We start from the raw sequence: 12,150 nt of genomic DNA on the forward strand, positions 1-12,150 counted from the left end.
GACTGTTAAAAATCCATAAATAATTACAAGAAAAGAAATATATTAGAAAGCATCACTCTAATGCTGTGCAGAAGCCAAATAAAATGCAGTAAAAATTCCAAGCAAAATCTGCTATCTGCTACTGACGTAAATAAATAACCAAGTGAAAGAGTGTGAAAATGAAATGAGCTGTTAAACACTGCATTATTAAGGGCAAAACACAAAGTTTTGGTAATAGACAACTGCTAAGCTGAAAATTACTATCAGAATCATTGACTGTATGTCCTGTTAACAGACGTGACTGAAGAGACACTCTTTCTTCAAGTCAGTTTAACAAAACATACCAGATGCATAAATTTTAGCAGTTTGGTGGGCTGTCATATATTGTTGTTGCTATTTCAGATACAATGAACATTTAAATCATTGAAAATCCACATAAAAGAAAAGAATTGCCAACTTTTTCCACAAATCAACACAAGAAAAAATGGAATAACATGAATGTTTTCATTCTGTAAAATGTGCTTCAACAAGCATAAAAGATCATTGCCATTTTTATGAAATGTTGTATGACAGCTGATTTCTTGAAAGAAGGAAAACTGTTGTAATCAGAGTCACAAATTAAAATATTTTGCAATAAAATGTTTAAACATTAAAAGATGGTATACGAAACAGAATTTGAATGTGAGTTCTAAGTAATGCAAAAAGACTCTGTACTGCATTTCTGCAATTAATCAATAATAAAGAGCACAGTCTGAGGATAAGAAAACTCCAGCCATGAAGCTGCCATCAAGTATCTCCATACTCCCAGACTGTGAAGAATTTCATCTAACAAGCCCGTAGATAACAGAAACTTTACTGTTGCCAGCACAATCATGAATATAGAAACTGCAGTAGAAACGAAAATGCTGAGAAATAAGGAACTTACGTAATGTGAAACACATTACAATAAACTTACTTTACTAGCAGTTATATAGCGTGCAATCCTCCTGAGGAAAATTTGAACTTTCTTTACGTGCTTTGATAATAAAGTGTGCTTTTAAAGCAACAGGAATGGAAGTAATATAGCAATATATGCTGCCAATGCAAAATTCAGGTTCTATATTTAAGGAATTCCTTTTATGAAGGTATAACTGATACAATTTAAATACACGTAAGCATTAGTAAGTATGCCAACTACGAAAGTAAAATGGAAAGACGATGGAATAAAAACCTCAAATCTGAAAATTTACGCACAAAGGAAGAACAGATTTGAGCTTTCAAAAACAGTTTGTCATAATTTACGTGTTACTTATAACCACCACCGCCAAAACCACTGTCACCAGTACCACCACCTCGTGAGACGCCGCTGCCACCGCCTGGTGACTTAGGAAGCACAAGTGACTGTGCTGCAGGTGACAAAAAGGAGGGGAGTGAGAAATGGTGGCTGGAACACAAGTCATTCCAGAAATACCAGGGACAGGACAGGTTAGTTGGCACCATCGGCACTGTCGTACAGTGCCTCTGCGGATGCACCTACACCCACTCGCATTCCTGAGCCCGTACCTATTGCGTGCAGGGCCGTGCGCTTCTCCAGGTCGGGCGCGCTCCGGCTCCAGCGCTTCTGGCCGTCGACGACGCGCGAGATGATCTGGCCGCGCTCCCGCTGGTGGCACGTGCTGGGACCCCACGTCTTACCCTTCACCCCGTCGGCTGGGACTGGAGACAAGCCAACACGAGGACCTGTACTTTGTCTGGAGGTGAAGAGAATGGATACTGGGGGCTCTGCTCATTAAGGGACTGTGGGTATGTGCCTCAATTCACAGTTACTCACAATATTCCGTCGACAACACCGTACACGGAGCGTGTGATACAATAATGGTGGAACAGTGGTGCCTCCGTGCATCTGACTGAATGTGAATCTCACCCAAAACTGACAATGGAGACTGAAATTCTGGCATAAAAAACTGATGAAATCGAGACTGACAGGAGTGACATCTGTCAAGCGCTGTATGGCAACTTCTATCACATTACAGAAACTATTTTACAAATGAAGAAGACTGGCCACTCGATTAGTGAATTTCAGTCACACGATTGAAACATGCGAGTAATGATCACACAGAACAAAACAGCAACATGGAGCCATTCTGCAGAAGTCTGTGTGCATGCATCACTGAATGGAAAAAACAGAAATGATGAGAATTTTAAATATTTTGCACCAGCTAGTGAACTGTGTGACTGGATCATCTTTTCAACTAAAATTACATGCTTATACATGCGAGATCTGCCAATAAAATACCATTATTTGAGTTTGTTGGAAAAATACAGCCAAATCTGAGAAGGAAATATACTTTTGAAGTAATTGTCTGTTCAAATATATTAGCAACCAATAAAATTTCTTAACTTAACTGCAATAGAGCAGAAAATTCTACTACATATTTTAGCACCAATTCAACACACGCTTGAGCAAATAAATGTTCTAAACTTTAAATCTGACGTTCAACAGAAGACATTAAATTATGACTGAAGGCATCATAGACTGCTGTTCACCTCGTGAAAAACAAAACTGGTAAAACTGCACAACTAATATGGAGACAATTAACTTTTCATACATGGCCAGAGATCACAAGGGGGTCAGCAGTATAGAATTCCATGTGGAAACTGCAGGTAATTGCAATATGAACAGTTAATGGCTACTGCGAAATAATAGGTGGGTAACAGGCTGAACTTATGAGCACAATCTATATGTTTCAGTGTGTGAACAGTTATGAAGTCATCCAATGTAACAATAAAAAGAGAAAAACTGCAAAGAACTAACCCATACATTCAAGTTAATGAGAATCACTACCAAATAAAAGATGAATTCATTAGACTGCAACTTCTGTTATTCAGTTTGTCACACTGCTGGACACAAACGGTGATGTTTTCTTTCCATTATAATTGTAAAGCTAATTAAAACTGTCACTCTTTCTAGTCCAGGGAAAAAACAACAGTCTCTCATCAATATGGAAATCTTGTTTGAAGCATCAAAAGCTATGACCGACCTAAGACAACTGCTTCAGTTCAAACATATTTGAAATTCTGTGAAAGACTATGAGGCTCCATACTAAATTTCCACCAGGATGAAGTGGCATTACATTAAAAGACAAGCAGGAAGAGAGAATTGTATAAAAGCAACTGAGTGAGGCACACTGCTATACAGCAAACAGCAATAACAAATGATAACAACAACAAAATTCAACTATATACAGGTGCACTTGTGCAGAATCCTACAAGAGCAAGAGATACTGCAGCACTGTAAAAATGTAAAAACAAATCAAATTAATAATAGCAAAAAAATAATGTTTCATGCATAACAAGCGGTCTACTACAGCATGCCCTTTTGAAAAACATTTCTTTTACTTCAAATACTTATTTTACTCTAAATCTTTGATTGAATCAATAAGTTTATATAGATCAACAAAACTAAATTAATGTAATTAAGCAACAAAATTTGTTGGAAATTAATACTGTTGAACAGTAACTGATCATAATGGCTATATGTCTGGCTTTATACAAATGTTATTTGTGTTTCAGGAGCAACCTTAGACCCATCTCCTAAAGTTAGAGACAGCAAACACATAACAACCAAGTTATGGTGTATCTTATTAAATGGCAAAAAATTAGATGATGTGACCATATCTGGTTCAGTTAGTGTTCATGTATCACACTTTCATCAGAAATGTCATCTTTTGTGATAGTTTAGGCCTCTAAAAGTACATACAGAACTACAGTGGGTTAAATCCTAGAAGTACTGCATACTTCAAGTAGTTTTTAAGTAGTGTTACTCAGTTCCACTCAAATCAAGTTCATCAGAAGTGAGACAACAGTTTCCAGTATTTTCAAAGTGTGACAGGAAAAGTATGTGTCCAGATTCCATAATTACACAATTGGGGGATGAAACACTCAGAATACAAGCTCCATGGAAAATACAACAGAATATAAAAGTATCAATTTAGTGCAGTGTTAAATCATTTTTTCACCACATTTGCATTATTTTCCTTTTGTTCTCTTACTACAAGTCCCTGAGTGTTTATCTCTAACACTTCTGACACTACACAAAAAGGCAGCTGTGTCCTAGAGCAAAAATTCTACGTGAAATTTCAAAGGCAGACAATTACAGCTCAGTTCTTCCCCCCCCCCCCCCCCCCGCCATTCTCTCTCTCTCTCTCTCTCTCTCTCTGCGTGTGTGTGTGTGTGTGTGTGTGTGTGTGTGTGTGTGTGTGTGTGTGTGTGTATTCATTTTAAGTTTCTGTCAGATTAGCTTTCTTCCCTCTCCCATCAACCTGGGAAAGAAAAACAGACTGATTTCAGATCCTGGAGTCTTTTATAATGATAGTGGAACTGTCATTTTTCATGCCTGTAGGTAGACCCATCATGTATACTAGACATCATTTTTGTCTGTTCTTTTGTCACATTTCCTGAAATTTCAGTTTGTTTTGTTCATTCAATCTATTTTTTCATGCTTCCTCCTAAAATATATTTTTTTTCCCTTGTGATTCCAATTTCTTTGTTTTACTTTCAAGCATCCATCCCAAACTTTCTTGACAACACCAGATGGAATTGTGACATAAAAGGAAACAACAAAAGTCCATACAAATCAGCCTAGTAATATACAGACCAACACAAATTACTGATGCATTTTTTTTTTGTTTTTTTTTTCTTTGTGTTCCATTCTCATGCCTGCTATGATAATGGACTACCACCATCAGAATCCTGCAAATTTGTGGAGAAATGGGGGCACTGTTTCGCAGGAGTAGCCAAGTGAAGTGCCACCCAACTAAAAACTTAATTCCATTGAGGACTCAGCTTCCTATGGAGTCAATGAGACTGTGATGGAGAAAACTGAGTATACAACAATGTGTGACAAACAGAGTTGAGGAACTTAAGTGCTGATTGTGCAGTCAGTGTTAGCAAAATTGTCCTTCAACACTTTCAAAACTGTTCAATTCTGTGACATAGAAACAGTTTGAAATAAGAAAACAATACAAACATACCTAGCTTATCTTAAAGCCAACAAAGAAAAGATGCGACAAATGAGTGCTAATGATTCTGCTTATTTTCTGATTGTGTGAAGTCATCACTGAAGGGGGTAAGTAACTGCCCAGTCCTTCTATTATCAAAATTATTATCCCAGTCTCTGAGCTCACTTACAGAGGAGCTTAACATAAAAAGGTAGGGAGTGCCTTAAAAGAGTGGTTTTGCTGACAGACTGGTTGCTTTTTCTAGTGTTCACAATGTCGGTTTGTCCATTTGCAAACCAATGATTCCAAATTCAAACCCTTCTTATCAATCCTCTGGCTTCGCCGGGAAATGAAATATTCACCTTAAGATGCACATTCTGACACCAAGATGATTATATTTCCCTATTCCTGCTTACAATGCATGTAAGCAACTTGTTTGCAATGAAATGCCACTTGCATAAACTTTTTTTTTTTTTTATGAATAGCAATTCTCATCTGATGCAAAATTTATCAACAGTTGTTATTACGTTGGTGATTGTAACAGTACTGAGACTTTCTTCTGTATCTGAGATAGTCATCAGTTATTTCCTTCTCCATATCAAGTTGAATGGTGCACAATTTTCACATGGTCCAATGAAAAACCATCAATTTTTGTGTCTCAGAGTTTTTATCAGAGCTTTTATTTACTTAATATTTACTCTTGTTATTCTACTCTTCCATCAAGATGCTAACCCTATAGTCCATTATGCCTGAAAGTCTCCACCTGTAAGATAGATATATCCTCCTATTAACACATAATCATGTTTATTCATGCCCCTTGTGATCTGGAGATCTTTGTAGGGGGTTTCTGTGTCTTACTTCTAATCTTCTTCTGGTGTACCACTAATGCTTAGCTATCTGGCCACCTCTGGGTGATCTTTGAAGCTTGTGATTCTGTTTCACAAGTCACTTTTTATTTACTTCTTTCTTGTGTACTACTGAATAAATACCTTCTTTGACCCAAGTCTTTTAAAAAATTTATAATACCTTTTCACTGTATGTTACATCTCAAAATATGAAATGTAAGCAGTTCTGACAAAAGATATCCTGACAATGACTTCTCACAGTAATAATTCAAAAGTTTTAATACGCTGGTAATGTAAAGTCAGTTAGTGACGTCACAGAACATTTACTAAAATGGTAAATTTTTTGCCTATATTTCAACATGTGTCCAATCCTTTAGCAAAATAAGACTGCAGTTTGTGAATCTGAATTACATAAAAGCCAACCCAATGTGTTGTAGGCCTGAATAATATGTGCATTTTGTCATTCACTATACAAATAAATTGGTATATGACAGCATTCACACTGAAAATCGAATGATGAACTGCTATGTACAGTGTCAGATATGCTTCATGTTGTGCCAAACAGCTGTATCCTATTAAAAAGTAGGAGAAAAATATCTGTGAACTTTGATAGTTTCATACTATGATCTTCAAATCAAAATTAAACATGCTTTCAGATGCTCAGTTAATTTGTAGACTCAGTGAAATTGTGGACAGACTAATCCATTTAGGGTCAATTAGTTGAAAATCAGGCATGCACAGTTGGCGCATTTCCTAAAATTCTCACTCCAAGGCACTTTATGAACAGTGTCAGACAAACCTGATAGGCTGCAACTGATAAACTCAACTATTGCAACTGATAAACTAACTTACATTTTACTCTGAGAAACTATCATACAAGCACTTCATGGGCACATTTAACTAAACAAAAAAATATATGTGATCTACTGTGTGAGTTGAGTTTTGAGATCTGTCATCCTGAAGTTCAGCATTAATTATCAGCATTTCTTGACATTGTGGTTGTAGAGTGTAAAGTAAGAGTCTTACAGGAGATGTTTATTTTCAGTGTCTGTCAAAAATTATGATAGTTTGATTGAAGAATAGTTTCATCTGAACAACTGAGATCACATTTCACTTCAGTAATTATATCAGCATTTTGTGTGTAGAACATGACTGACATCAGTGGAGTTCCAAAGCTACAACAGTGTGAGGCGATGCAGGATTGAAGATGCTGTCTATCAATGATTTTAAACCGCTAACAGCCTTCAATTTTATCAGTTTAACTGTACCATAGATTTGTTTACATTGGTAGTGTAGCTGATTGGCACTTTTTTCCTCACACCCATGGCAGCCTGTTGTGATTTTAACTGGACATAATCTCACACATAGCATGAATTTATTTGATTTACCTACCAAAATAGTTGTTTAGGAATCCCTGTCCCACAATAGTTCTGTTTTACCACTTAAATAATTTTGAATTACTATTTCTTTTGTGATCCAGCTGTTGACATGAGTGGGTATTAACGCAGAGGTCCTTGGTTCCATCCCCAGTGACCAACTTAGATTTAATACCAAATGACAAGCTGTTTTAGTGAAATAAGCTGCAATACTGACATACAACATGCCACAATGGTGTAAAACTGAATAGTTTCCAATATCTTGGACACATTATTAACTGGTTGTCATTGTCAGAAGTTTGTGGGAACAGCTGTCTCACGGCATCACTAACATAAATTAAGAAAATGACACAAAAGTAGTGGATGGGTCTTTTTTTCCATTTCAGAAGAAACTGGATCTATCATATTTCCCTTTGGGAATTTTAAACTGTTTTGCCAACAAATTTTGTTGTAACCAAAGAAATGTGACATCTTATACAAAGTCAATTCTACTTACGTGCAATTGCTCGAAGCCTCGGAATGCTGGGCGATCCAGGTGGACTGTTTGGACTTGAAGGGTTTCGAGGTTTACGGTCCAGTGCCGTGTGCTGCACAGTGATGGTGTGCCGGAAACCTAACAGCAGTCAAAATACGTAAAATATATTTTTGTTCTAAAAGAAGAACCGAAAATATGGCACACAGGTTAGCATATTATTTAAACTAATACTTTAACTTATAGGCAACGTTACACTGTTGCAGTGAAATACGTCAACCAGGAATGCATGTGCCACTTTTCATTTTTAATTTCACTACCTAAGGAATTTGGTACGTAAGTACCTATCGTAATGCTGTTGGAATGTCGAAAAAGTAAACTTAAAAAAGAATGACAAAGAAGGCAGCCAAGTTTATAAAAGGAAAATCATTATGATAACAAATGGAGCATTGTGAAGCTACTGTAAAAGGAGAAAATGCACTGATGTAGACAAGGAATATAAAAAAAACTGTCCTACATCTCCAGACATTTTTTTCTGAGTCATCAATCATCTAACATGTTTGATGCAACCCACAATGAACTCTCTTGTACCAACCTCCTCATCTCAGAGTAGAACCTGCACCCTACATCCTAATTTATTTGTTGGATATATTCAAATCTCTGCCTTCTCCTACAGTTTTACCCTCTACAGCACTCTCTAGTACCATAGGAGTTGTTCCCCAGTATCTTAACAAATGTCTGATCATCTTGTCCCTTTTTCATGTCAGTGTTTTCCTTACGTTTCTTCACACTTCTGCAGAGAACCTCCTCATCTTTTATCTTATTAGTGCACTTAATTTTCTATATCACCAGGTCTCATAATGTTTCGATTCCCTTTTTCCTGTAGTCTGTGCGTCACTAGCGTACATTCTCAAAAATTTCTTCCCCCAATTAAGGCCTATGTTTGACACTAGTAGACTCCTTTTGAACAGGAATTCTCTCTTCACCTGTGGTAGTATACTTTTTATACCTCCTTTGTTTCATCTGTTGTACATTACTTTGCTTGAAAGGTGTGTTAGCAGAGTTCCTTCGCATCATGCTAATCTCATTTCTGTTACTTCTATTTACTATTGAGGTTCTTCATTTTACTCTCAGCCCACATTCTGTACTCATTAGGCTCTTCAATCAAACCATTCAACACATCCTGGAATTCTTCTTCACTTTCCCTGAGTATAGCTATGTCATCAGTGAATATTACCATTGATATACTTTCACCCTAATTTAAATCCAGTCCTCAACATTTCTTGGTTTCTGTCATTGCTTCTTCAATGTACAGACTGAACAGTAGGGGCAACAGACACATCCCTGTCTTACACCATTTTAAATCTGAGCGCTTTATTCTTGGTCTTCCAGTGTTACTGTCCTTTCACGGTTCTTTTACATATTGTATATTTCCAGTCTTTCCCTATAGCTTATTCCTGTTTTTCTCAGAATTTCTATCATCTGGCACCATTTCACATCGCCAAACACTTTTTCTAGATCAACAAATCCTATGCCACGGTCTTGATGATTTCTTCAGTCTTGCCTCCATTATCAAACACAACGTTAAGTATTGCCTCTCTGGTGGTTTTACCCTTTCACAATCCAAACTGATCATTGTCTAACAGATACTCAATTTTCTTTTCTATCCTTTGGTGAAATATTCTTGTCAGGACCTTGGGTACACGAGCTACTGAGCTGATTGTACAATAATTGCTGGACTTACCTGCCTTTGCTCTCTTTGGAAATGTCGGACGATATTTTTCAAAAAGTCCAACGGTATGTCTCCAGTCTCATAGAGTCTATACGACATCCCGATTTGAGTAGCCATTTTCCCCAACGGTTTTAGAAATTCCGAAGAAATGTTTTCTATACCTCTGTTTTATTTGATTTAAAGTTTTCCCTGTCTTCCAAATCTATCCCCATTTCTTCTTCTTTCATGTTGCTGCACTTCATAGAGACCTGTAGGGTATTCTTTCCACTTATTTACTCTCTTATCTGAGTTTGACAGGGAGATCCCTCTTGCATTATTAATGTTGCTGTCTTTGCTTTTAATTTTGTCTTGTTAAAGCTGAATCTGTTTTCTGAGAATCATTACTATTTTGATTTCTTTACATATTCCCTCCAGCCACTTTGCCTCTGCTACCCTACAACTCCTATTTATTTCCATTCCTAAGAGACTTATACTGTTGTATTTTTATCTTTTCCTGGATATTTTAGTACTTCCTTCTATCGTTAATTGATTGAAATGCTGCTTCTGTTACCCAAGATTTCTTTGGTGTTATCTTCCTTGTCCCTGTGTTTATCTGTACTACTACTGTGATTGCCCTTTTTAGACATGTCCATTTCTCTTCAACTGAACTGACTGCTGTGGTATCCATCATCACTGTACTTACAGCCTTTGAGAACTTGCAACGCACCTCATCATTCTTTGGTACCTCAGTATCTCACTTCTTCCCACATTGGTTCTTTTGGATGATTCACTTAAACATCCATCTAATTGTGATCTGAGTCTATATCTGCTCCTGGGTATGCCTTAAAATCCAATTTTGGAATCTCATTTCACTGTGATCACAAAGAGACAAAATAGTACACTCCAGTAATAGCACAAGCACACCCTGGTAGTGACAGAATTGAGGGAGGAGAAAAAATCAATACCCAGACAGAAGCAAATAATGGAAGGAGTATAGGCAAACACTCTGCTGAGTTGAAGCACTGAAGGCAGAAAGACGAATAATCAAGACTGAACTTTTATAAAAGCTTTTCATAACACCCTTCTCCTAGATAATAGACTAAATAACACACAAAGAGCTCTGAGACAACATAGCCGCATGAGTGAAAATAAATGAAAATGTGTGTGTGTGTGTGTGTGTGTGTGTGTGTGTGTGTGTGTTCACTCAGGGAAAGAATATTGTCTAAAAGCTTAGCTATGAATTCAGTCTTGTTTATGAGCCAATCCACCAGTTAATACCTCAACTACATCTGGATCTACATACATATTCCACAAGCCACCATATGGTGCATGGCAGAGGGTACTCTGCATCATTACTAGTTGTTTCCTTTCCTGTTCCACAAGAAAATAGAGCAAGGGAGAAACAACTGTCTACATGCTTCTGTACAAGCCTCAATATCTCTCACTCTTATGGTCCTTAAGCAGTATAATCTTTCTGCAGTCAGCTTCATGTGCCGGTTCTGTAACTTTTCTCAGTAGTGTTCCTTGAAAAGAATGCCACCTTCTTTCCAAAGATTCTCATTTGAGTTCCCAGATCAGGTCCATAATAATTGCATTTTTATCTAACCTATCAGTAATAAATCTAGTAACCTGTCTCTGAATTGCTTCAATATCTACCTTTAATCTGAACACTCAAGCAGTACTCAAGAATTGGTTGCACTAATGTTCTATATGCTCTCTCCTTCACAAATAAACCACACTTTCCTAAAGTTCTGCCAATAAACCAACATTGACCATTCACCTTCCCTACTACAATCCTTAAATATTTGCACTATTTCACATCACTCAGCAACATTATACCTAGATATCTAATCAACTTGACTGTGTCAACTAGCACACTAACAACGCTATATTCAAACATACGAGTTTGTTTTTCCTACTCATTTGCATTAACAAACATTTTTTTTTACACTAGTTGGCATTCATCACACCAACTAGAAATTTTGTCTAAGACATCTTGTATCCTCCTACAGCTACTCAACAATGACACCTCCCATGCACCACAGCAGCATCAGAAAACAGCTGCAGATTGCTGCTCACACCCTGCCCATATAATCATTTATGTACACAGAGAATAATAGCAGTCCTACCACACTTCCCCATGGCACTCCTGATGATAGCCTTGTCTCCGACGAATACTCTCCATCAAGGAGAACAGCTGGGTTATCTGAATTAAGAAGTCTTCCAACCACTCACATATCTAGGAACCTATTCTGTATGCTCTTACTATCATTCACAGTCTGCATTGGGGCACCATGTCGCAAATTATTTTCCAAAATCTGGGAATGTGGAATCTACCTGTTGCTCTTCATCGGTGGATCGCAAGTAGATAGAGTTTTTCCGTCTCAAGGAAATTTATTATATTCAAATTGAGAGAATGTTTATGAAATCTGTAGCACATCGATTTAATGATATCGGTGTGCCATTTTATGGGTCCATTCTTTTACCCTTCTTATATGAAGGGCTTATTTCAATAGTGATACAAGTCCATTACCTCCACTTTTCTGTCTATAATGCTTCTGACGTTAAGGGTCCCAACAAACAGAAAGAAAGGTTCATCTCTAGCAAGCAGCCATATGCTTGAATATTTCTGGTATCTCAACTGCAGATTTTTCAGCAGTCATTTAACTTTAGGCCTCTGTATCTCAGAACAAAAGGGGGATTTCACTCAGACATTGCAACTCATTTGTTTTCAACTCTTTCAGCTGCTTCTCTATGCCAGGGATGCCAATTACTGTCCTCCGCACGG

General features: G+C 37.2%; 1 protein-coding gene across 1 annotated transcript in view; it reads right to left on the reverse strand.

Annotated features, from left to right (window-relative positions):
* The window catches only part of LOC126106232 (mitogen-activated protein kinase kinase kinase 10-like), a 686,304-nt gene that overhangs the window by 96,552 nt on the left and 577,602 nt on the right, over positions 1-12,150 (reverse strand). Inside the window, exons 6-7 of the mRNA XM_049912460.1 lie at positions 7,676-7,792; positions 1,447-1,674 (exon numbers count right to left, since the gene is read on the reverse strand). Of these exons, the coding sequence (XP_049768417.1) occupies positions 1,447-1,674; positions 7,676-7,792 (345 nt within the window). The remainder of the gene's footprint in view (positions 1-1,446; positions 1,675-7,675; positions 7,793-12,150) is intronic.

Source organism: Schistocerca cancellata, chromosome 10, assembly GCF_023864275.1.
Source record: "Schistocerca cancellata isolate TAMUIC-IGC-003103 chromosome 10, iqSchCanc2.1, whole genome shotgun sequence".
NCBI lineage: Eukaryota > Metazoa > Arthropoda > Insecta > Orthoptera > Acrididae > Schistocerca > Schistocerca cancellata.